This window comes from Telopea speciosissima, chromosome 6 (assembly GCF_018873765.1).
Source record: "Telopea speciosissima isolate NSW1024214 ecotype Mountain lineage chromosome 6, Tspe_v1, whole genome shotgun sequence".
In the NCBI taxonomy this organism is placed as follows: domain Eukaryota; kingdom Viridiplantae; phylum Streptophyta; class Magnoliopsida; order Proteales; family Proteaceae; genus Telopea; species Telopea speciosissima.
The window spans coordinates 61,718,272-61,743,668 of record NC_057921.1 but is presented as its reverse complement, the minus strand read 5'-3'; the positions used below and the strand labels follow the sequence as shown (position 1 = coordinate 61,743,668).

Genomic DNA, 25,397 nt, shown 5'->3' with positions numbered 1-25,397 from the left:
TAACCACGTGGCTAAAATGCCTTCTAACCTTAGGTCTTAGTTGAGCTAGCTTTCACATGTTAGTTATTAAGGGTGGGAAGAATTGGTTCCTTGTATGAACTCCATCCTTATACCAGAAACTATTACAGTAATGCTCTTTTTTCCATAGGCTCTGTTTGTTTCGGTGTAAAATTTTACATGTTGAGAAGTGTTCCAATGTTTTTTCTTTTTAATGAAAAAAAATTTTCAATTAAAAAAATTTTACATTTACAAAGAAAATTTGTTCAGATAAATTTATACGCCGAAACAAACGGAGCCGGTAAAATCCATGTAAAAGGAGGACATTTAAGTAAAAGCAATACAAAAAAAGAGATTTTACATGAAAAATTCCACTTTACATGGCTTTTACAAGTTCCCTGTAAAATAGGATTTTCCATTATTTGTTTCAACTAAAAATAAAATAAAAACATTGAAAAAAAATGTAACAAAAAAGTACATGAGAAAAAAAAACTCATGTTAGATATCATTAGCACAAAAAAAATTATACTGAAAAAAATAGTGCTCCTTGAACTCTAAATTGACATTGCAATTAAGTTGAATAATGGTTTTAGTATTAGAGATGGATTCTACAACCTCTTCAACTTCCATTACACTTGTTCTTCCATTAACACCTAATTTCTCCAGGCAGATTTAACTCTCTTGGCGTGCAATGTCCTAAATTTTGTTTAAGGGTTTCCTAAACCAACAATGTCGGAAGCCATTCTCCTTTCCAAATCTATTTCTTAGCAAGTTATTACATTTCAACTGTTTAAACATGCTGACTCATAATTATATGATTTCCATAGTTAACAAGAATAACCCAAGACATCTGTTTTGCCCGTTTACAGAAAAAATAAGAATTTGTTAGCAGAGTTGATGAGAAGAATTATGCAATGTACACATGATGGAAAGCCCATATTTACCAATAAAACCCTTTCTGCATTGAGAAAGACACCAACACAATACATGAGGATAGGCAGCTAAAGATTCACAAACTTCAAAGTTCCCTAACCTAGCCAGCAAGAGGGTTTGCATGGATGGTCACACGATTCAGTCTGATTTCGGCAAGAGGACGATCCCCAGGTCCGGTCTGAGTCTGCACAAATCCAAAGCAACTCAATATGAGTTGAGTTTCTTTGATTTATATTGGAAACAATTGTTGATTATATTTTGTTTATTGCTTTACCATGAACAGACAGCAAGCATCATCAGAATTACCAAAATAAAAATCACATACCTTTTCCATGAGATCAAGAACTTCAAACCCATGAATAACTCTGCCAAACACTGTATAAAATCCATTCAGATGTGGCTGCTTTGCATAAGTAATGAAGAACTGACTCCCATTCGTATTGGGCCCACTATTAGCCATTGCAAGTATCCCTCTTGCATTGTGCTGCAAATAAGAGAAAAGATTAAGAAATTGGGACACTTGAAAAATATGTATGTCACTCAACATGGTATCAACTATCAACAATAAGGAAATGAGAGATGAGGGGGAAACAGTAAGATATGGTATCATTTCATGTTGCACACATCTCATATTTTGAACCAGGACACTTGCCTTGAACGACATGATTTCAAGGCAAAGTAAGAGGCACACTCTCAATAATGGCTAGCACAAATGGAAATTCAGAAAAAAATATATTTTCAATTAATAAAATCTGAAGAGGGCTTCAGCTAAAACTGACGGATTATCAATGAGAAGTCGAGCACCACAGAGTGCTGCGTGAGAAGCTGCTCAGTGTTGACACTTGACAGATCACTTGCCCTTACTGTCACTCTACAGAACCGTACATGAGATTTTCACCTCATACGGCTTCTGGTTCAATTCTTTCAAAGTCGTTGGATCCTTTTCCTCGTTCAAGAATCTCCTCCCTTCTTCCACTCCATTTCGAAGAGTAAATAGGACCAATTCAGTCATATCGTAGGGGTATTAGCAAGCTCTAATACTTTTCTTAATGAAAGAGTGATTTCATTCTCTAGCACACTCACTTCGTATACTTCACTCGTTCTCCTCTATCTTTTTCTTGACTGTTTCTTCCACACACTTGGAGAGATAGTTGAGTTAAGCTGATCCCTCACCCTAATGGATGGAATCACTCAAAAGCCTAACGCCTACTGTACTATCTTTCTTCACTCCAACAGATCTGGCAAAGCAACCCGTCTTGTTGACTCAATACAGAGAAATTTTGAGAGTTCGATGGAAAGTTGTGAACTATGTACATTCTCCTTGACCATCTCGACTATCTGAAATTTCTCGTAAAAGGTAGCAAGAGTCCCATTTTTTCCGGGTAAGTACAGTTACCAGGTTCATTTTACTTTAACATAAATAAGTTTGCATTTTGAGAAAGCTGAATTAGATTACCTTGAGTGACTCCCGTATCTCATCATTGAACTTTTTACCCCATATGCTAGTTCCACCTTTGCCTGTGCCTGTGGGATCCCCACCTTGAATCATAAAACCTTTAATATTCCGATGGAATATGGTGCCATCATAATAACCACTGGCACATAGTGCCAGGAAATTCTGCATCCAAATCAATCACAACAGGAATTTATAATCCTTTCATGCGGTCACTTTCTCTGTAGGCATTCTAGGTAGAAGCAGAAGTCTCGCACATCATTTAATCTCAACATAAAATGAGTTCTAGCAAAATGCTTTAAGTGAAACAGCTTGTGACCAAGAGTACATGCAACAGAGTGAATACAAGAATGATAAGGAATGTGTTCCAACACACACTTTCGATCATGAAAATGTAGAACTGTGTTGAAACTAAAAGATGATGCACTTGTTTGAAAAAAAACAGACCAGACCATAGATTAAAAGCTGGAGCCGCATACTGATTAGACGAGCTTAAATTCTCTGAAACCATGGACAAAACCAACATGCATCCTTTTGGGAGAGAGTATGGTTAGCAAATCCAAAAATAAACTTTCAAACGCATCTAATTCAGAAATGTAAAGTCATGTAACACTATATGATAAACACAGGTGTATACACCTCATTTTGTCACCCTGGAGGCGGGAATGGCGATGAACAGGTGTCCCATGGTTTCATCTCTCTATTCCTACATACTTATTTTTATCTTCTGTACTCCCCTCCATTTTTTAGATTGCCCTAGGTTAGCATTTTGATTCTTTTTTATTAAATATAGATTCATACAATTGCGCTCTCTTACTTCACTGCATCTTTACATATGTTGTTGATGTAGGTACATCTTTACTTTAGACATGTTTCTTCATAATTAATTGAAACATGACCTAGCTTAGGTTTTTCCATCATTTTCTATTACTAACAACAATAGCTTAGATTGTTTCTTCATTTAATTAGAGGGCGGGCCTTAGCGCAACAGTAGGGTTTCTCTATTGCAACTTGGTGGCCGTGGGTTCGAGTCAGGAAACAGCCTCTCCGCGAAGCAGAGATAGGGCTATGTACATGCTCCTCCCCAAACCCTGGAGTAGCGGGAGCCTTGTGCACTGGGTATGCCCTTTTATTTCTTCATTTATTTCAGTTGTGCATGGTTAGGATATTTTGATATTATTTCATGTGTACTAACCTTTGTTTCATAGCGCAAGCGCACATGTAAGTCTTTATATCCTTTATTTACATTTTTGTATTTTATTTGGTAGATTATTTCTCTAAATTCCAGCATCATGCATCGTTAGTTTTAAACTATTTATTATTACAAAAACACCAAATGAATGGGAAGAAAGGTTTGATCAGGTGGACCGGGATGCCTAATACCTTCCATGGTCTGCAATCTAACTCAAATCCAATCTCATGGTTGGACCGATTTGATTGAAATCATGTGTTTTGACTGTGGGTCTTGGATCCTAATCTAGGTGGCGATACCCAATTTCCTCTCTTCCAAGAGGAGAATATTCCCTCGAAGATGAAAAACACTATTCTCACAACAGGGGAGATGAGTAAAAGTTCACAGAAACAATTGAGACACTGAAAGTAAGTTAGAACAGATAAATCTCCAAATCTTCAAAAGCATTGGATGCAACCAAAAGGTAACACGTTCGAAGGGAGAGAAAATATGTTGATATGAGCAATTAGGCATTCTCAAGTTGCTATTTTTCGGTGCATATGGAAGGAAAGAACTGGTGCGCATTCAATAATCTTCACAAGCTGAATCGCAAATCATTAACAAGATCTCATGCATGCTATTTATATTATTCTTCCACCCCCAAAATTTACAAGGGTAAAGGTTGAAGTAATACCATTTTTTCATTACTTGAGGTCCAAAATAAAGGAGAAAAAATTGAGCTCTCTCTCTCACACACACACATTTATACCAAAAATGTCAGGATTAGATCCCAGAGTTTTCAAGTCTTCCAAGTTCCAACATGACAACACAGAGATCTCACAGATCACCAACGTCAAGGTAACAAATACAAGGACAAGGGGAAGATGTTGAGCAATTTTTTTAACACGGAGAAAGATATTGAGTCAGGATATGATGAACCCTTCTGTTTTCCTTTCTAAACTTGGTATGACAATAAATTTTATTGAGAGAAACAGAAGAGAAGACTGTTGGTACCACAAAGGACCCTACAAAGCATAAGGACTATATAAAGCAGCAGGAGCCTATACGAAAACAACATCCATCCCTTTCACTGTCTACTCTGAACAATAAGCCCATGTTTTACATTATTAATTTTAAATCCCTCCCATTCTTGCAATTATCTCTGTTACAACCTAATTTTTTCCCCAAATCTCTAACACTATTTATATCTCTATACCCAACAAGCAAATGCACTGTCAAGAGTGTTTTTCCCAAATGAAGTATCTTCACTTCCACAAGATGAGAGCAGTCACTATATCATTACTAAAATCCAGATTCTTGTTAACTCTATTTCAAGCCCTTAGGCTGCATCCATTTGATCTTCTAATAAGATTCAGGAATTTATACCTCATTCAAGTCCTCTGGCACACCTTCACCTGGGTGCAAAACACTTTCAATCTTAATGGAACACAATTACGCTGCTTTGATCCATAAACCCATTATGTGAAGTCTTACGTGCCAAATTCTTTGCCAACCAAACTTAATCTATTACAACCAACATCACACCAGAACAAGATTACAACAGAGAATCATACTCTTTTATGTCCACTAGCCATTTAGTACAGGACCATTATTGTAGTCCTAGATAGGTAGGAGACCTACTAGGAGCCAGATAACAGGATCAATAGCAAAAGGGTTTGCTGGTTCGAATGGACAGCACTAGGTTTTAGGTTAATTCTAGGGTTTAGGATGGGAATTTGGGAATGGGTCTTATATAGGTTTAATATGCAGGTCTAGGGGGTTATTATGGGATAAAAATAATTGGATTTGGTTGAGTTTGAAAATCTGCAGAATTAGGGTTTCGGGTTTTAGGTTTAAGGATCTAGGCTGAAAACTAGGGTTTAGATGGTCACATGGGACTCAAATTGGGATCGAGTGTAGGAGGGAGAGGGAGGGATGTTTGCTGGAAGTTTGGCACAGATCTGATGGTTGGAAGGTGAATCCTTGGGGATCAAGCTAAAATTCGAAGGAATAGTTGCAGGTTTAATGGAGGGGATGGAAGGCTGGCCGTAGTGATCTGATTGGGTCGATGAGAAAGGATGGATTAGGTTAGAGGATGAAGAGGGGAAGGATATATGCAAGAAACTAAAATTACTTACTGGTTTGATCTCCTTCATAGGCAGCAGCAGCTGCTTGAAGAAGCTCGATTGAAGAAGAAGAAGAACCTCCCAGTACTGGATAGACGCAAGGAGTCGTGAGAGTCCACTCACCCTAGCACCTTGAGATCCACAAGGCAACACTCACACAAGGGAGCAATAGCAGCAACAAAGGCAGCAAGCATAAAGCTGAGTTTTTATTAATCAAAATTCGTCCTAACCTCCCTTACAAACTTATATAAAAGACTCAAAAATAGACTTAGACACTAAAAAAGAAAGACCTAACCCTACCCCTAATCTATTAGGTAACTTAAACTGACTAGGAAACTAGAATACTAAAGGAAATAGACTCAAAACATGGCTGGACTTATAGAGTCCTAATCCAACCCAACTTACATCACATGACCACTTAACCAAGTCATATGATCACTTAAATTGAACCAATTGAATGCAACCAATTTGAACTGGTTCAATTAACATAAAAATAAACTAAGTATTGGGCTAATCCCGTATGCAACCTTTATACCTCTAGTTTAGGCTCATTAAAATGGTCTATTACATAGAAAACCCTTGGGATCAAAAGCCCTACATATATATATCCCAACCCTAGACTTATTCCTAATAAAAGAAGCTCAGTTTGGTGATAATTCTGCATCAACCATACAAGGCAACAATAGGACCCAAATTCTGTTTGTGGAGTCAGCAAATCAAGCAGAGTTGATAATTTATAAATGAGACAAAGGAGACCAGAAAAATGCTCCTGTTGTGATTTTTTTTATCAAAACTCTAACAACTACAATGAACAGTCACGTAACAAGTATATTTTCTATAACAATTGTCAGACTTGAACCAACAAAAATGATCCTAGGGTGTTGAAGGTTCCAGAAAGCGCAGTAAAGCTTATATTTCCATGACTTCTAAAAACTATCAATTCAGTGTATTTCCACTTCTACTAAAGTTTTCTGAAGCATTAGAAGATAATCAAATTAAGAAGCAATAGTTAGCCGAAGCAGGAGGGTTTTCAACCTCAACTGTAGCCACACAATATGGATTGAAATTCGAAGGGAAGAGGGGGATTACGAACCTCAGCTGCTTTAGGGACTTCGTCGCATGAGATTTCGCATTTTATGTCACCGAGATTTGTATGCAATGTGACTGACTGCAATCACAAACATAGATGGTGATTAGAAGATAATTGGAAAGTATAGTGTTCGACAAAATAAGGAGATTCAACACAAACCATTTCTCCGGAGTCTCAACTCTCAAGTCGAAAGTAATATAAACTCGCTCGAACGATTCCCCTTTTTATAGTATTCTTAGTTTCGGAAAAGAGACGTTTGATCCTTCTAGGTTTTGCCGCTTTTTTGGCTTGATATTAATTGGGTCGACCCGGACCGGGATGTTTTGACCATCAAACGCCCCTCAAATAGAAGAGGACCGAGTCGACCCAACCAAAACAATGAGAAAAGAAAGGAGTCAAAAACCAAGGTACGGATACTGATTGATTGGTGGATGCTTCATATTAATCAAACCCGGATAAAAGATTTCCAGACAAATAAACCATCAGGCCCGTTTGTTTAGAGGGGACGGTGGGTGAGATTGTTTGGAAGATGGAACTCACATGTTGGTGGGGTTTTGTTGAAACGGAATGTTGAGGTAAAATTATTTTTCTCTTGAATAATAATAGAACTTTGGATAGCAACGGGATGGGATTTTGAAGTGCCACACATCAGTATTTTTCATTTTCTATCTTAAAGAAACAAAGATAGAGAAGGAGATAGAAAGAAAAGGAGAGAGGAAGAGAAGGGGAGGGAATAAGAGGGGTGGGCGATGGGTTGGGATGAAGAACAAGAGGTGGGGCGAGGTTGGAAATGATGGGTGCGACGATAGGAGGAAGAAGAGGGGAGGGGGTGGGGCGGTGGCATATTGGTGTTCCTTCATCACCTTCTATTCTCGCACACTTAATCATATCATGAAATATGACTATCTAATCCGTACTTTGTTTAACCACACAAACTTTAGAAAATAGCTTAATTACATATTTAATATTCAAAGTTATAGTAAAAATTTACCCAAAACCCAACAAAATTTATAGTAAAAAGTTCCCATGGTTAGATCCCCATGCTGTCACTAATCCGTCATTCAGATTTCGACAATTAATCCAAATGTCTACGATTGTGGCTCTCAACTCTCTCTCTCTCTCTTCTCTTCTCCCTCTCTTGATAGTCCTTCAAGTATTCTATGAGCTTCGGCCTCCTGAGCGTTCCCTATATAGCCAAAATCCACAAAAATAGTGATAAAGATTTTCCCATGAGCAAATAACTAAATGTTTCTTTAATAAAACTTCTATCATATATAATAGTGTAAGTACAAAGATCGATCAACTTGTGGTATTCAGTAAGGCATAAAAATTGAGGTATGGGAGAGATGAGATCAAGAGAAAGCTGAAACATAACCAGGTTTTAATCCATTTATCAACATTCCTCATAATCAAGAGGGGATTAAGACGGCAATTAATTCATAAACAATGATTCTTAACAAAGTAACAATCCATAAGAACTAGCATTTAATAGAAAACACACTGAAAAAAAACATTAAGTCCTTTTTTTTTTTGGTAGAACATTAAGTCATTCTTTGGTAATAAAGAAGAATGGATCAAGTTCTCAAAAAAAAATTGGGCGAGATATCGCTTAGAGGAATTCAGTTTTTATTTCCAAAACACTTGTTGCCTAGTGGTTTTTTTTTTTTTTTTTTTGGGTAAAAAAGGCAAGACAAAAAGATGCCAAGATGTTTGTTTTTTTTTTTTCTCAAAAAAACAGAAAACACAATTCTCATATATTTTAGAAAATGACACCATGTTTTTAGTAATAATGTAACCTTTAAGGGATTTCTTAATGACATCCCTCAAGATGTCAAATAATTTATAACCTTATTTTTTTACTCTTTTAGTGTAACATACAAAATTTTCCAATTTTTTTCAAGTTCTAAGTACACATATAGAGGTGTCATTCAGGCACTCTCATAAATTTCCCGAAAAAAATAATTTAAACTTTAACTTAAGTCATTGCCAAGAAGTGTGGTATGTTCATATAGGGTGCAGTTGGTGCCAAGCTAGGTTGGGCCATGTTCATATAGGGCTCGGCTTGAGGTTGGGCTGGGATATATCATCCTAGGCCTACCTATGTCGGGCTCGCTCTGAGTGGCTGGGTTTGACCCTGTTTTATCATTTTTAAGAAAAAATAAAAAATAAAAAATTTAATATGCTTTAATTTATAAAATCATGGTGCATTTTAAATGTAAATTATGATACTCAGTCCATGACTCTTGTCTTGCATGTAACTATACATATGTACATATATAATACATTTTTTTTATGGACAAAGTTTTCTTCCATCCATAGAGAACGGTTTACGCACCATCCTAGGGTTCACAAACCCCTCCTAGGATTTTAGTATATTCCAAAATACTCTCCTGATACCCATTCCCGCCCTCTCCCATCCCTTGGTGAATGGGATCTCATTCACCGTGGGTGAAGGGAAACTGGATCCTTTTTTTATTTATCTTCTTAATCCTTTGGTAAGTCAAGTTGGACTCAACCTAAGGCCTTAGCCTAGGCATGGAAATCACATATATAGCCCAACCTACGGGCTGAAAAGCCTAACACAAGTCCTGAAATTTTCAGGCAGGATTCGGGCTCATCAAGCCAAACTTGCACCCCTTAGTTTTTTTATAGGTTATTGCTCATTGTTCAAAATATTGTAATGGTCCTAAATGAATGCATTTGATAGCTACAATAAACCAAGAGAAAACCCTTGTAGACCTAAAAGTCTATTAAGATTTTGTTTATCAATTTGATCTTGCACTTAGAGCCTTAATATATACTAGGAAAACAAATTTACCATCCCATTTCATAACAATATATTAGGAGAAAAGTGTTAAGAAAAACAATGCCCAAAATGGCGATTTTGCAGAAGAAAAACGAAGAGAAAGATAAAAACAATCACACAAGACAAGATTTACATAGTTCACCCCCAAGTAAGAAGGCTACATCTACGGCCGAGCGATACAATGATTTCACTACTTCTGTAAAGCAAAAATACAAACCCTCAATCTCACCCATCTCTCAAGGAGATAACAACACTATATAAAAAAAATCCTAACCCATAAAGTACAAAATTGCCCTTAGAGACCCACCCAGTCTGGTTTGGATCTGAACTAACGTATGGTCGAAATACATATTAAATCGAAGATCTCGACGAGCTCTAAAGGGATGAGAGCCAACAACGTTGAAGTATGCACTTTTAGGCCATTTTGGCACATTTTGACGGCAAAACAGCCCACCGCAGAATTACCACAACACTTTCTGGATTGAGATCAGGCTTCACCAATAACAAAAAATTATCTGCATGGGACACAGGGGTCTCGCCCAGACACATAGGGGGCAGAAATGACCGCCCCACCCTCATGAATGACAAAATTTTCACCCCCAATCTGCCAACACGTGCTCTCATTGGCTGTCGCGTATGTGTGGCCCTTGCTCCCATGCAGATAACGGTTCCCCAATATATTAATATCCTTGAATTAATTGGAGGTTACTTTTGGATAGCTATGTAAAGATATTTCGTGGAAAGAATCTAGAACATTTGGATTGAGTTTTCCTTCAGTCGACAAATAGATTCCTGTTCATCACGGGCTGAAAGATGGTACAATCGAGAAAGTATCATGCGGGTATTTTGTGATATATACTAAAATTAAATTGTTTAGGGTTTGTGAACTCTAAGATGGGATGGTAAACTTTTACCGCACAGTGAAGGAAAACTTTCTCCTTAAAACATAACATAATATTCATAGGCAAATGAAAATATTCTCATTTATCATTCACTTGTTGCCTTGTTGATGTCATCTCATCTAGTGAGTCAACCATTGGCAACTTGAAGAAGGCCATTTTGTACTAGCTTCATATTTCCAACTTGTATCCTGCGTTAGAACACTTGTAAGTAAGTTCTTTAATTTCTTCCAAGCTTCTATTGTTTGCTTGCATGACTTCTTGCCGTGCCTTCTATTATAAGTTGCTTTTATTTCCCCAAGTAGTTAGTCATGCTTCCAAAATTTCTATTGAGTAAACATTCTTTTAATTGTTTGGATGAATTACAAATGGAGCACGCCACAAAAATACTTGTAAGCAAACATGTTGCACGTTTGATAAAGGCAAAGTTTTCATTTACCGTGGGTGAAGAGAGGATCTCTTCATCCGACCATTATCTCTTATCCCTATACCCTTGTGGATTAATTAATAGATCTCTCTTCACCATGGATGAAGGGAAACTCGATATTTTGACTACCCATGTAATGACATTTTTCACGCCAAGTCAATAAACCTGTAGAGGGAATACCTCACGATTCATATATAAAAAGGACCCACATGATTAGACAGGAAGATAATGTCAGGAGGGAGAATATGAAAGCTACCTTCACTCTTCCTTCTCCTTACAAATTAGCAAAAATGACGTGCCCAACGCGGTGATTGAAGCTTTGTAGACTTAAAATGGAGATTCTTTTTATATTCTGTTCTTTCCAATAGATTTCATGTTTCCAGCCTGTTTAAGATCTTTCTTTTTTGCTTCAAACTATATTTATGTTAATGTTTTTAATAAGAGAACAATTAAAATACTGTTTTTTTGGTAGACCAATTAAAATACTGTTAATATACCCAAAAAAAATACTAATTAACACTTAACACAAAAATATCGATCTATTAAATTACTATTAAGTATGGTTATTATATGTTAAACAGGTATTAGCTTGTTAGCCCATAAGCCCTACCATCGGCCGGCGGTAGAGACTACGACAAAGGACGCCAAGTCAGATAGTGGGCTCCACTTCATTGCAGTTAAAGAAAGATCACAATATAAAGCGTGGGGCCCAAAATTACTAATGGCATCTATTTCCAAACTCAGATGCGAAACAGACGATTCGCAACGGTTCGTCTTACAGTTATTCTAGTTAGGTGTGTCAGATGGATTATTTGTTTTTGGCACGTGTCATTCGTTCATTCGATGTGGCACTACCGACACGCATCGGGTATTAGGGTTCTTAATTCTTTATCTATGCCTACCGGGGAGCGCGACGGAAATATCGTAAGTTGATAATCGATTATGATAGTTAATTGGGGAAAATTATCCAGGGAAGAAAGATCTGAACCCAACGGTTAATGCCTAGCTTATTATTGATTAAGTTAATTCCCTTAGTTCCATCTATCAGTCTTTGTATTTCATTTGTTTTGTCCGGTTTTTATTCCTTCGATTCCTTGCCAGTTTCTGTTTCTTTGATCAATGTTGGATTCTTTTAATTCTTGAAACCGAAGAAGTTCCCTTCGGTTTTTGATTCTTTGCTCAGATTTCTGGTGTTTTTCCTGCTCGTTAAGGAGAGAAGAACAAGTTTTATGGTTTTCTCTATTTGAAGTTGAACTGTTGCTGCTTTAGGCAATTGGAGATGATTCTGAGCTTTTGCTTTTAGGGTTCCTTTGGCTGCAGTTCGATAGATACGGAAGGATCATTTTTATTCTTTACAAGTTTGCATTTTTTTTTGGGTCTGGTGTTGTTGAATTCAGCGAAGAAATGACGTGTAAAAGCGATGACACTGTGGTTTCGGAGCTGAAAATGCAAATGGGCGATGAGAAAGGGGATTATGTGACACTGGGTCCCTTCAACGATAGTGAACTCGGGGAGTTCCAGGAGGAGCCTCCATGTCCTAAACAGGGAAGGTCTCTCTGTTGGTGGGTGAAGGTGCTTTCATTGTGCATTTGCTTGGCGGGGCTCGCCGTGGTCGTTATTGTCTGGGTCGGGCCTATCGTCATGAATAAGGTTATTATGTTTATTCTTTTTCTTGAATCAGTTCCAGTTTCTAATTCAATATTCTATTATTGGACACTTCGCATCTATGGCATCTATCGCAGTGTGATGAGGTTTTTCAGTATTCTCATTTAATTTTTAACTGTTTGTAATTGTTTTGTTTACAAAGTTACAAACTGCATTGTTCAAATTGTGTGTTGATTGTCTTATCAAAAAAACTTGTGTTTTGATTGATCGATTATTATTTGGATCACCTTTGACTGTTTTCTGCTTTAAATACTTATATCGTAATTCAAAAGTTGGAAACTGTGAAGTGCTTCTGAATGATATATATGCACTCAATTAACCACCCACTAGTTCATTGAAGGGAATGGTCCTATTGACTTGAGATTCTTCCAGAGGCCATTGAATCAAATAGTCATGGACTAGCTTCACTGAGGACATGTCCATATTCTTGCTGTGCATCACACTCATGTAAACATATGCAAGACTTGAGGGTTTTGATACATTTGAATTTTGATATTATCTTATCTGAGTTTGAAGTGTGAACATGTAAAGGAAGTACAACCTCCAAATTTGTCTCTGAAAGTGTTGATTGAACACCTAGACAGTCTGTTGTTGGACAAAATGTTATAAAGAAAGTATTGTAGAGTCAATTGTTAATGGGTTTCACAATTATAGAAATTGCTTCCATAAGTGATAGAGGACTCAACAAAACTGTTTTTCGAATAATCTCTTATGGATTTATTGGTTCTGCACTTTTTCCTTTGTCAGGAATAAGTTACGATAGATTATGTCTTGTTTATCTCAAGAAATGGGAGGAATTGCCATTCCAATGCTCAAAATTTCTAAGATGTTCAGTGGCTTCTCTTGCATTGCTGGGAATGAGTGATTTTGTTGCAGAATCATAGTATAATCAAGGAAGTACAATATGTAATTGAAACGTATCGGGCATCTGTCCTGTAAAATAAATCATTGGTTTATTATTGGATTTATAAAAAAGGGCATGTAGTTGATGCAAATCCAATGCAAACTAGAGAGATAGAAAGGGACTTGCAATCACAGATCTACAAAATGGAGAAAATAAGCAGCTTACGGAGAAACTTTTACAACTTAAGATTGAAAGGTCTGATAGTCTTAATATTCAGGTTGACCATGATGCTCAATAAATAGAAGTAGCAATAGAACTGCTATTCTAGCTAGCCAACTGCAATTCAGCTCAAATTCAATATAGAGAAAAGATAACCAGAAGCTTAACTATCAAAATCAGTTTACCGAAAAAAAAAGAAGACCTGTAGATTGGTAAGAAAAAAGATAGAAGATTAGAAGAAGATGACGGGGCAGGGAATAGGGATACACCTGTTGTGGTTTTGGATCCACCAAAAACCCCTTGAGAATCCACCCAAGTCAACCCACTGAATCCGCAGAAGGTAAAATAACAGAAAACTGGAAAATTTAATATCATAAAACATGGGTTTGGCCTATATATATAATTCTTAAACCAACTCTCGAGTACTCCTAATCTGATTCAAACTACTGCTTAGAAGAGCCAAAACAGACCTGTAACTGACACTCTTGACATTAGGACTCTAAAACCAAAGCATATACTAAAAAGTGAATCCCAACCGGATTTCCTAATAACTCTAGGGCTCGACTTAACTAACATATAACACAAAAGGACAATAAAGACTGACTCAAATAACCCCAAGGATTTGGATTAAACACATCCTAATTGACTTATCTCGTATTCCTAGTTCCTACCAACATTCTAGGCCCATTAATGTGACTCATTGCAATGAAAACCCCTTGGACCAAAGGCTGAACACATATGCAACCCAACCCAAGGCTTATTTCACTAAAATAAGCCCACTTTTGTTATTTTCCTGTATTAGTAGAGATAGTGGTGTGATTTTATTTTCTCAAGAGTTAAAAAATAGTTATATGAATATGAATGCTGGCTATCTGAGCGTAGTAAGTTTATGTGAATTCTAATTGACCTTATTCTCCTTAAGGTTCTATTGGGATAATTGAGAAACCAAACTGAAAGGAAATATATGATTCACAATGGATCATGTCATGTCAGTTAGACATCATAGAGTGAGTTTGTATTATCTGCTTGATTTGGTTCCGTGACAAATAGGAAATCAAACCTCCATGGTAAAAACGTAGATTGAATTCTAACACAAAACTGAATTAGTTACGGTAGTGGGCATCTTATTTGGAAGCTCTGGTAGACCTTATCTTGAAATGCTAATAGATCATCCTAATTGATGGAAGTTTGAACTTATAAAATCCAAACACTGTGGTAGATGAATATTTCTTGAAAACACCATGCTCCTGAGCATAGTTGTCATGGCGTCTAGGCGACGCAAGGCATTAGAGGGGGCTTGGGTGACACCAACAAGGTGACCAAGGTGCCTGGATGCCAAGGCAACACCTTGCGACTATGCTCCTGAGTGAAAACCTTGATTATTTATTGTTGGTACTTAGTTAACATGTGTTATGGGCATTTGATACGTGGACTCAGTTCCTCAAGTGTTTCCAACAATTCCTGGCCATTGTCTAGCAAGTGTGCCAAAAGGACTGCACCAGAAGTGGTGGTTCTTTATGTGTTACTTCATGTTCTCCTTTTATGTATTCCTGCTCTGACCTTATATCCTTGGCAGGTGGTTATCCCAAGCCTAAATTGGGAGAGGAACACATTTAGCATGCCAGTACTTGTGGTCATACTCTTTGCTTCTGTGGCATTATTTCCTGCTTTTTTGGTGCCGTCTGCACCTTCTATGTGGGTTGCTGGAATGACTTTTGGTTATGGATATGGATTCCTACTAATTATGGCAGCACTGACAGTGGGTGTCTCATTGCCATATTTCATTGGTTCTTGCTTTCAGCATAAAATCAATGTGAGTATCTAAGAGCAGTTTCAAATTGCTATTTTTCTTTTGGCAGAGAATTTTTTTTCTTCCTTTTCTGCTTCTCATTAACACTAATGAATTTTATGTAGAGGTGGTTGGAGAGATGGCCAAAGAGAGCTGCCTTTATTAGATTAGCTGGTGAAGGAAATTGGTTTCATCAGTTCCGAGCTGTGACCTTACTCAGGATTTCTCCATTTCCTTATATTTTATTCAATTATGCTGTTGTTGCAACAAATGTCAAGTACTGTCCTTACATTTTGGGGTCATTGGTGGGAATGGTGCCCGATGTTATCGTTGCTATCTACAGGTAGGATATCTTTGTCATGAATTTCTCTTAGCATAAAGCATCTGTGTAAATTTGTCCTTAGTTTTCATAGTAAGTGAAAATCTTATTTTAGTTATTGTGTATTCGTACTGGAGCAAGTATGTGCTCATGCTTTATGCATAGGTCCATCTAGAAGTGCAAACATGCATATATCCATACTAGGCAAATGCACACACTCGAGTAAACACCCCCTCCAACCAATATATATATATATATATATACATATGTACGTATGCATTTTCTTTTATTTTATCTTTTTTTTTTTTTAAAAAAAAAAAAACCTGAATAATGCATTCTGAGAGACAGAAGGGAAGATATGCAAAGGAAAGTAATTTCCTGGATCTGATATCTGCTATTCAGTAAGTTAAAATCCCTCTCCCTTCCCTGCATTTTATCCCTGTGGACCCAAGGCTAGGCTAACTCATCTAGTTATTTATGCGAATGTGAGGTATCCATCGTGAAAGCTAAGATGTGGGCCTGTCTGATCAGATGAGATGACCTCCAAGGTCCAATCTTCCTTGTAACGCATGCAATTACAATCACTTACACTCTGCAGTAATCAAGTGCTGGGCTATCAGCACTGCTATATCTTAGTTTGCTCCTCAATGGGGCCGGGCCATGAGACAGCACCTGTACTGTTTATGGATATCTCCAGTTTCAGTTTCGGTTGGGGCCAGGTTCCCTAGCAGTCTTTAAAATTAAGTTGGAGGGAGTTAGCTGGGGAATACTCAGAAGACCTAGCAGTTTTGGGGGATGGACTGGATGGTAGGAAAGAATGTGATGAACACTGTCTACTCCTGAATTGAATCATTGATTTAGGAGGTTGGAGAAGTCCTACAATGGTGGTAGTTTTGGGATGAATGAATGGGAAGTTAGACTAGGAATTAAGTGAATAAAATGGTGCTGAAAGTTTAGTGATTGACTAGGGTTTAAGAAGATATTTTAACACTGGGAATTGGGGTTAGAAAAGATCATAGGATGATGGGTGCTGCTGTCCAGAACTGACATGCCAACCCAAGACTAGAGTGCAACAAAAGCTTGCTTAGAAGTTATGGCTTTGGGGAGATTTCACTAGAGCCCCAAAACGAACTGCTTGTTTAACATATGAAAGAGGTTCTGGTGGTTCTGATTGGGTTTTTTCCAATCAAGTAGGGGGCTTAAGGAAGTTGAGGTCATTAGGATGAAAATAAACACTTAAAAACGTCACCGGAGTGACATACACAAGCCTGTCATAAATCCGTCATCCCTGAAAGACTTAAGTCCTGTTTGAGCATCCTCACCAGCCACTCCCAATCCCAGCCAACTTAAGTCCCCACCTTTCTTTTTTCATTTTTTTTTTTGGGGGGGGGGGGGGGGGGGGGGGATTATTGGGGGTAGGCTTGTGTATGGAGAGCTCAAAGTTAGGGAGTGGATTTACCATCATATGATAGGCAGCACTTTTACACTGGACTGTGAGGTAACAAGTCACTAGGTTATGTTTGAAAGTTTGTAGCCTAATCTGACCTATTATGGTACCCAAATTACTTGGTTTCTATGTGTTTAACTTTGACAATGACTACTGACTTGTTGACTTCCATGGAGTGGTCTCTCTCTCTCCTTTTTTTTTTTGTGTGTGTGTGTGTGTTTGGTGGGGTGGGGGGTGCAACGGGGGAAGTGAATAACAAGTCTGGCATGTACTATGTTGATGGATAGTTGATGCAGTCGGTAGGAAGAAAAAGGGGAAATATCTGATTGATTTCCCTTGATTTAAAGCCAATTGATTCTGTCTAGCAATAGCATCTTCTAGAATATTTCCAGCTGCAGTAAATTGTGTTTGGCTGAAATTTATTTTATTTTCATTTTTGTTTTGTAATCATATCTACTCTTATTCCAGTTTAGAAACACTTTACCCAGTTAGGATCAGTTTCTATTTAGATATCATCTTACATTGGAAGCAATATACTTGTTATGCAAGTTAGGAGGCTGATACTTAATCTATATAAAGGAATCGACCCCCGTAGTTGTAACCATGAATTTTCAGTTAATGAATTTGCTATTGTTCATCTATTTTGTGATTTTAGATTATATTGCTAACAGCCTTCAATGCATCTATTTTGCAATTTACATTTTCATTTTTGTTTATATGAAATACAATTTGATCCCTTGCATCTAAAGAGTAGGAGCGAGAAAACAAATGCAAAAACACATAATATGTGGCTGGGTGAAGATGATTTATGGTGATCATTTTGGGTCCTAAGTTTAATGAGATCAGCAACTATTTTTCATCTTTCAGTTTTTGGTAAATCTTTTTAGGGAAAGGGTTCCCTACGCCAGCACGGGGGCCAATGGGAACGTGAGCGGAAGCATCAGCAGGGGTGGCATTTCTGCCTTTCGTTGGGGTTGGGGGGCAGTCATTTTGCGCCCCGATACCACACTGCCTTTCAGAGTTGTTTTTCCCAAATCTTTTTATTAATGGAACATGCTCCATAATTCTATCACCTTCTTCTCATGTTTGTGTGTGGGTGTGGGATAATTAGACATAATAACAGACGCTTCTCTTGCTTTGCAAATCATCTTAAAAAGTCTTGTTATGGAATACAATCTTTTGTTCATTCTCTTTAAACTTGTGTTTGGTTTGTTGTTTACAGCGGCATTCTATTAGGGACATTGGCTGAGGCAACGCAGGAGCACAGGTCCCTTACAGCACAGCAGGCCATCTTGAATGTCATTGGTTTCTGTTTTACAGTGGCTACTACCGTAGTCAGCACAGTTTATGCCAAGAGGAAGCTGAATGGACTAAAGGAGGAAGAGGAATTGGTACTGGAGTAAGAGGCTTGGCTTGACTCAGAGTTGCGGAGAACTCATTCCTTTGGAGCTGGATCAAGCTGTGCAGCTAAAAATAGTTCCAGGTGCATGGGTGGTCTATTATTTTTACCATCACTGCAATTGGCCACGTGATGGTGTTGACATTTCTGACGTGGATGATGCAGGGTAAACCACATCAGCCTGCTGGGAGAAGGCATACATTGTTTGAGTGTAAATATATACAAACAGTTGTGGTGTTCAGATTTAACATTGTTTTGATTGTCCATAGAATGAGTGGGAAGGCAATGAACTTATTGCCAGTTTCATGGTTCAACAAAATAATTGAATGATAGAAAGATTTATTGTAATCAAATTGTATATAGGTTTTAGTCATCGTGGTGTTCATTGGGACTTTGGGTTCTTGTGGTCACAGGTGAAACGAGGCCCGAAGGTATATAGGTTTTAGTGATAGTGGTGTTCGTTGAGACTTTGGCTTCTTGTGGTCATAGGGTGAAACGAGGCCCGAAGGTCCACTTCTAAAGGCATAGGTCCCAACCAGAAATCAAGGATACACTGAAAGCATACCATAGCTTTAAAGACTTCACTGCACTGAGTGGTTAAACCAAATATGACTGGAGAGACCTCCTCAGTTCAAGAACCTCAAAACAGGATATGCTTCATAAGTGCATTTAACCGGTCGGTTTTTATGGGTTTTTCGACCATGTGAACGTGCTGGTTTTAATCTTATCAAACCCATTCTTTTATTTCTGAAATGTTTTTGAAGTTCCTTTCAAACTGGATAAGATAAGATGGGTTAAAAACCAGGACTACAACTCTAAAAGGGCTAAAACTGGATGCTTTTATGGTGTGGTCCGGTATGACTTTGTCAACTGGTATTCAGGAATATTAGTTTGCAATTGGGTTTGACATTGTAGCTCATTGGATTGGAACCCATTTTCTTAATGAGTGGACCCTTTCTTTTATTTTTTTTTTAAAAGTTTGATTATGATAGAATGATGGATTTCCATCTTTGGAGAGCTTAGTGCAGCAAAGTTTATAGACAGGATAGCTGAAGGCCCAAAAAAGTCTAGGATGGTATGTCCTCTAAGACCCTCTACAAATGATGACATGAGTGTGGACTCTGGAGAGCTAAAAGATGAAGTCTTAGCCTTTACTCTTCTTACCCAAAAATAAAACCACTCTACTCTTCCTTTTTGTGAGAATAGATGTATATGATTTAACAGCAACGTATTTGACCCTCTATCTTCAGTCCTATTATTAACAGTGAGCCCAACAGCCATTCATTTTCATTCATTATTTATACCCTTTAACTCTCCTAGCATGACTCATTTGCTAAACAAATAATCATGCCTCTCCAGTAAATTTCATTGATTTAGTATTATTTTACGAGTCAAAGCTCTGATACCACTTGTTGGGTTTTGACTAAAACTCATCCTAAAAAACTAGCCATTAAGGGGAGGATACCCAAATCTTTATACGCATCAATTTCCTGTTACTTTATTTCTATTCTTACCCTGAAGCATCATTTTAAATAGGGTTTTATGGACAAAGGGAGAAAAAAAAAAAACCCCAAAAAAAGAGCATTAAACACTGAAAAGGGTTGATGGGTTGGTTATGAATGCACACCTCCTACCACCAGGGTATGTCACAATATTATTAGTAACACCTGAACCCTCCTGATGAATGAGAGTAACTCCACGTCTCCACCCATATATTTAAAGGCTGATTATGGTCCCATCCCATGTTTGTAAAGTATCTGAATTCTGTACTCACCATTAAAGGAGGTGTCCAAACTCCAAAGCAAGAAAGCCGCTTATGTGAGTATACGTCCTGAACAAGCTTCAATATGAAAGTTGAAACCATCTGGTGTTGCCTATTTGTAATTTATAGGTCATTTATTAAGAAGGGCCTCCTTAGTGTTACTTCATACTTGTTTTATTATTGTCCTTATGGGTTGTCGACATTCTTCGTGGGAAAGCATGGCCCTTGCACGCATTGGCATCATGGGAGTAGGACGGTCATTTCACCTCCTCATAGAATTTTTCTCTTTATTTATGTCAATTTGGATCCTCTATTGTTCGAGCATCATGCCTCACCATGTCTTGACAGTACAATCCTGTCGAGCAGCTCGGCACTAAAAGATCTGGATCCTATTTATATGGGCATTTTTTTTTAATTTTTTGGGTAGAAAACAAAACAAATATGCATTAAAAACAAAGAAAGTCATTTACATCAATCAAATATGTTAATCTTTTGTCTACTACTCTAGCCTTCACAGCTAACTGATGAGCTGGTGTTATAAGGTACTTGTCCTTAATATATGGGTATTCTTTGGTTCTCCATTCATTTACACTATGGTTTGACCGGAGAGAAAAATTTTCCATACGGAAAACATGACAAAAAGTGAATCCCATTATCAATTTTCTATTAGAACAGCAAAATTTACTTTTTTCTTGCTGTTTTCCAATCAAAGAAATTAGTGGAAAAGGATAGGATGGAAAGAAGACAGAATCCCATGTGACCATTTATTTTGGACGAGTTAGGCTTCTTTACCAAATGAAAGTGACACTATTGTGGTTGACACGTGGATGACTCTTAAGCGACCAACTAAGCTGCCAACTGTCCCATTTTAGTTGGACGACTTTAGAAAGAAGCTAAGAGCTGACGTGGCAGCACAAGGAACTCCGCTAGACCCAAAATCCAGAGATTTATTTATTAAAAGACGCTCAAAAAATGAAAAGCTGCGGAGATTCGCAACGACAAAGGTGGAACGGAGGTGGGGAGAAAAGATTCTACAAGAAGAAGAGACTCACTTTCTCTCTCTCTCTGGAGTGTCACTCCCACCATCTCTCGTGTCCCGTGCACCACCAAGAACAAACTCAAATTACGAAATTTTATTTATAAATTAGAGACTAAAAGGACATGAATTAAGAATTAGTTTTTCTGTAACCAGATCTGTTGGATTCTTTGATCTCTCTCCACAGTGGACACCATTAATTTTGCAGAACGAAACAGAGGTTAGAGAAGAAGAAGGTGATCTTGAAAGGGTCCAAGACAAGAAGACAAGGTTTACAGTAATTCTTTCTTTCTTTCTTTCTTTCTTTCTTTCTTTCTTTCTTATTGTTCATCTTCTTCTTTAATGCATGGTGGTACGGAGGTGGCGTGGTTGTTGACTTGTTGAAGAAGAATTAATGGACGCGATTTCGATAATTTAATGAAGAGGGAAGATTGTGCCCTACAGAGCAGAGCAGAGCAGAGAGAGTGAAGAGGTTGGGGTGAACCACGTGGTTCCTCGATGGTTTGCAACCGTAAGATATGGACTTCAAAAGCAGAAGTTATTAAATTGGGGTCACCCCTTCACCTGCTTACTTTCCAGGCAATGCACTCCTGTCAAACCCAAGCCCTACACCTCTCTCTCTCTACTCTTTGCTTCACTCTTCACTCCTCCCTCCTTTGTCCATTTCGTCACTCTCTCTCTCTCTCACTCTGAAACTTTTTTGAAGCTCTGAAACCTTGCCTAGGGTTTCTTGCTGGGAGATCCGAGGTGATCCAGTGATTCAACGATTTTAATTGAGTAATCAAAGCAGAGAGCTTAAATTTTCAAAGCACATTGTTAGAAGACGACGATGTTGTTGTTTAGAAGTGATCATGGAGTTTTTCTCATTCTCGAAGCTTATTCGTTAAGATCACGAATCTTACTCTTTCGTTACTGATAATGTCGGATCCGAAAGGCTAGATTTGAGCACTGGAGGGCTCCTGTGTTCTTTTCAGAGAATATGAGAAGATTCCGGCGATTCTTTTATCGGTTTCTTCTTCTGTTCGTTATTGCATTACTGAGATCCACCGGTTACTCCTTGACGGAAAAGGAGATCCTGCTTGAATTCAAAGGAAATGTCACCGATGATCCTTTTAACAGCTTAAACTCGTGGCAACCTTATGGAAATCCTTGCGAGGATTTCCGTGGCGTGTTTTGCAATCCACTAGGATATGTGGAGAGAATAGTGTTGTGGAATACGAGCCTTGCTGGTGTGTTGTCGCCGAGCTTATCTGGCTTGAATTTCTTGCGGACATTGTCGTTATACGGGAATCGATTTACTGGTCCCTTACCTTCGGAATTTGCAGAGATTGTGACACTCTGGAAGCTTAATTTGAGTACTAATGCGTTAGACGGACATATTCCTGACTACCTTGGAGATCTTCAGAGTCTTCGGTTGCTGGATTTGTCGAGCAATGGTTTAACCGGACAAATTCCTGAAACTCTCTTCAAGAACTGCGTCAAGACGAGGTTCATTTCTTTCGCGCACAACAGTCTCTCCGGTTCAATTCCTATATCTATTGCAAAATGTTCGAAGCTTGTGGGATTCGATTTTTCTTTCAACAATCTCAGTGGTAGTTTTCCTGCTCAGATTTGTGTCCCTCCGAGCATATCCTACGTATCCCTGAGAAGCAATTCTTTAGCAGGGAACATTCCAAGGCAGATTTCGTCGTGTCAAAGCTTGGAAGTTTTAGATCTTGGAAGCAATTTTTTCACTGGTTTGGTTCCTTTCGATCTTCTTGGATTGAAAAATCTCAGCCATTTCAATTTATCTTCAAACCAGTTCCAGGGGGAGATTCCCGAGATACAAACCTGCAGCGATCGAATGGAAATTTTTGATGTTTCAAGAAATGGTTTAAATGGAGAGATCCCACCGAGCTTCACGAATTGCAGAAGCCTAAGGATTTTGGATGCAAGTTTTAACCAACTCAACGGGAGTATTCCTGTTGCAATGGGAGAACTAAAGACGGTCTCTGTTCTCAGATTGGGCAACAATACAATTCAAGGTACGATTCCGCAGGAGCTTGGTAGCATTGAATTGCTACAGGTTCTGGATTTGCACAACCTTCGCCTTACTGGTGAAATTCCAGACGAGCTAAGCCATTGTCGATTTCTGCTTGAGCTGTGAGTCCACTATCTGTCAATCTAATATAATCTACAGATATGCTTCTCTTTGAATCAAACTGACATGGCAAGCTCGTTTTGCAGGGATCTTTCGGGGAATGGCTTACAGGGAGGAATACCACCGACCCTATACAACATGACATACCTGAAAATTCTTGACCTACATCGGAACCAGCTCAGTGGAAGCATCCCACCGACTCTAGGAGAGTTGTCTGGGATTCAATTGCTTGATCTATCGGAAAATTCACTCTCAGGGTCAATTCCTGAATCCCTAGGAAATTTAACGTTGCTAACTTACTTCAATCTTTCCTTCAACAACCTCACAGGGGAGATTCCTGCCATTCCCACCTTGCAGAAATTTGGCGCCGCAGCATTCTCCCATAATCCTGGGCTTTGCGGCCTTCCTCTTAATACGCTCTGCCCTGGTGAAGGCAATCGTACCACATCGACAAAAGGGAAAGCCAAGGTACTGAGTGTTTCAGCAATAGTGGCCATTGTTGCTGCTGCAGTTATCCTCACTGGGGTCTTCGTGATCTCCTTCATGAACATAAAGGCTGGCAGGAAGAGAAACAACGAGGTGTTGGTTGTAGAGAGCACTCCGCCAGTTTCAACAGATTCAAACGTTATCATTGGGAAGCTGGTTCTGTTCAGCAAGAGCCTGCCTTCGAGGTATGAGGATTGGGAAGCGGGGACCAAAGCGTTGCTTGACAAGGATTGTCTGATTGGTGGCGGGTCCATCGGGACAGTTTACAAAAGCAGTTTTGAAGGTGGAGTCTCCATTGCAGTGAAGAAGCTCGAGACATTAGGAAGGATCAGGAATCAAGATGAATTTGAGCAGGAGGTTGGGAGACTGGGAACTCTTCAACACCCCAATCTCGTTGCTTTCCAAGGCTACTACTGGTCCTCTACAATGCAGCTAATTCTGTCCGAATTCGTTCCCAATGGGAATCTGTATGAGCATCTACATGGAGTAAGTTTCCCTGGCACCAGCACCAGTAGTGGTAGGAGCGAACTGTACTGGTCTAGGAGGTTTCAGATTGCCCTTGGAATAGCGAGAGCTCTTGCTTTCCTTCACCATGACTGTAAACCACAAGTTCTACATCTCAACATCAAGTCCACCAATATACTTTTAAATGAAAGATACGAAGCCAAGTTATCCGATTTTGGGTTGATCAAGTTGCTACCCATGTTGGGTAGTCATGGTTTAACCAAGTTCCACACAGCTGTTGGATACGTTGCACCAGAGCTGGCTTGCCAGAGCTTAAGGTTCAGTGATAAATGTGATGTTTATAGCTTTGGAATCATCTTACTAGAATTGGTTACAGGGAGGAAACCAGTGGAAAGTCCAGTAGCAACTGAGGTGGTGGTTCTGTGTGAATACGTTAGGGGATTGTTGGAGCATGGTGCAGCGTCAGATTGCTTTGACCGAACCTTGCGAGGGTTTGCAGAGAATGAGTTGATTCAGGTCATGAAGTTGGGGCTGATTTGTACTTCTGAGGTACCTTCCAGGAGACCCAACATGGCAGAGGTTGTTCAAGTTCTGGAATCCATTAGATCTGGTTCGGAATCACAATAGTCAAGGGAAGAATTGAAGATTGGGGTCCCAGACCCCTAAAGAATTGTTGGTTTGGTATAGATTAGGTAAAGTGTTCCATGGAAGAAAATGGGACCCCCTGAAGCATTTGGAAGGGGGGAAGATATGGGAGAAAAGAAAACATTCTTTTTTATTCTTTTTGTGCTTACCAACTTACCGTTGTGAATTGAGAGGAATTCTTCATTGTTGAAATAAAATTAGTTGATTCTTCCATCACTTGCAGTCTTAAAACATAAAGAACCAAAGACCACTTTTTTTCATTGTTTTTTGATTTTCAAA

At 38.6% G+C, this 25,397-nt stretch overlaps 3 protein-coding genes across 5 annotated transcripts; 2 read left to right on the top strand and 1 right to left on the bottom strand.

Annotated features, from left to right (window-relative positions):
* Positions 1-800: 800 nt before the first annotated feature.
* On the bottom strand, positions 801-13,822 carry LOC122665285 (peptidyl-prolyl cis-trans isomerase CYP18-1). 2 transcript variants are annotated; one of them, XM_043861401.1, is made up of 6 exons: positions 13,816-13,822; positions 10,946-10,951; positions 6,774-6,848; positions 2,387-2,548; positions 1,256-1,414; positions 801-1,114 (listed from the first exon to the last, which is right to left on the bottom strand). In XM_043861401.1, the coding sequence occupies exons 2-6, from the start codon at positions 10,946-10,948 to the stop codon at positions 1,031-1,033; spliced, it is 483 nt and encodes a 160-aa protein (XP_043717336.1). In that variant the 5' UTR covers positions 10,949-10,951; positions 13,816-13,822; the 3' UTR covers positions 801-1,030. The 2 variants fall into 2 exon arrangements, with proteins under 2 accessions (XP_043717336.1, XP_043717335.1); XM_043861400.1 differs by lacking the exons at positions 10,946-10,951; positions 13,816-13,822 and adding an exon at positions 6,930-6,977.
* On the top strand, positions 5,558-25,334 carry LOC122665280 (probable LRR receptor-like serine/threonine-protein kinase At1g12460). The gene is made up of 4 exons (XM_043861393.1): positions 5,558-5,567; positions 22,203-23,339; positions 23,412-23,524; positions 23,609-25,334. The coding sequence occupies exons 2-4, from the start codon at positions 22,362-22,364 to the stop codon at positions 25,098-25,100; spliced, it is 2,583 nt and encodes an 860-aa protein (XP_043717328.1). The 5' UTR covers positions 5,558-5,567; positions 22,203-22,361; the 3' UTR covers positions 25,101-25,334.
* LOC122665284 (transmembrane protein 64-like) lies at positions 12,119-18,898 on the top strand. Of its 2 annotated transcripts, XM_043861397.1 has the most exons (5): positions 12,119-12,260; positions 12,300-12,552; positions 15,207-15,443; positions 15,545-15,762; positions 18,408-18,898. In XM_043861397.1, exons 2-5 carry the CDS (start codon positions 12,307-12,309, stop codon positions 18,586-18,588), a joined length of 882 nt encoding a protein of 293 aa, XP_043717332.1. In that variant the 5' UTR covers positions 12,119-12,260; positions 12,300-12,306; the 3' UTR covers positions 18,589-18,898. The 2 variants fall into 2 exon arrangements, with proteins under 2 accessions (XP_043717332.1, XP_043717334.1); XM_043861399.1 differs by lacking the exon at positions 12,119-12,260 and having other exon boundaries at positions 12,280-12,552.
* Positions 25,335-25,397: the final 63 nt, after the last annotated feature.

What these genes read in the sequence shown, in the direction of transcription:
- LOC122665284 (XM_043861397.1), top strand. Translation starts at nt 12,307, where the DNA reads ATGACGTGTAAAAGCGATGACACTGTGGTTTCGGAGCTGAAAATGCAA. An exon ending in GGCCTATCGTCATGAATAAG is followed by an intron (nt 12,553 to 15,206) that starts GTTATTATGTTT and finishes TATCCTTGGCAG; the next exon opens with GTGGTTATCCCAAGCCTAAA. An exon ending in GTTATCGTTGCTATCTACAG is followed by an intron (nt 15,763 to 18,407) that starts GTAGGATATCTT and finishes TGTTGTTTACAG; the next exon opens with CGGCATTCTATTAGGGACAT.
- LOC122665285 (XM_043861401.1), bottom strand. An exon ending in AAGTCCCTAAAGCAGCTGAG is followed by an intron (nt 2,549 to 6,773) that starts GTTCGTAATCCC and finishes ATTTGGATGCAG; the next exon opens with AATTTCCTGGCACTATGTGC. An exon ending in TTCTTGATCTCATGGAAAAG is followed by an intron (nt 1,115 to 1,255) that starts GTATGTGATTTT and finishes GGATTTGTGCAG; the next exon opens with ACTCAGACCGGACCTGGGGA.
- LOC122665280 (XM_043861393.1), top strand. Translation starts at nt 22,362, where the DNA reads ATGAGAAGATTCCGGCGATTCTTTTATCGGTTTCTTCTTCTGTTCGTT. An exon ending in TTAACCAACTCAACGGGAGT is followed by an intron (nt 23,340 to 23,411) that starts ATTCCTGTTGCA and finishes ATTCAAGGTACG; the next exon opens with ATTCCGCAGGAGCTTGGTAG. An exon ending in TGTCGATTTCTGCTTGAGCT is followed by an intron (nt 23,525 to 23,608) that starts GTGAGTCCACTA and finishes CTCGTTTTGCAG; the next exon opens with GGATCTTTCGGGGAATGGCT.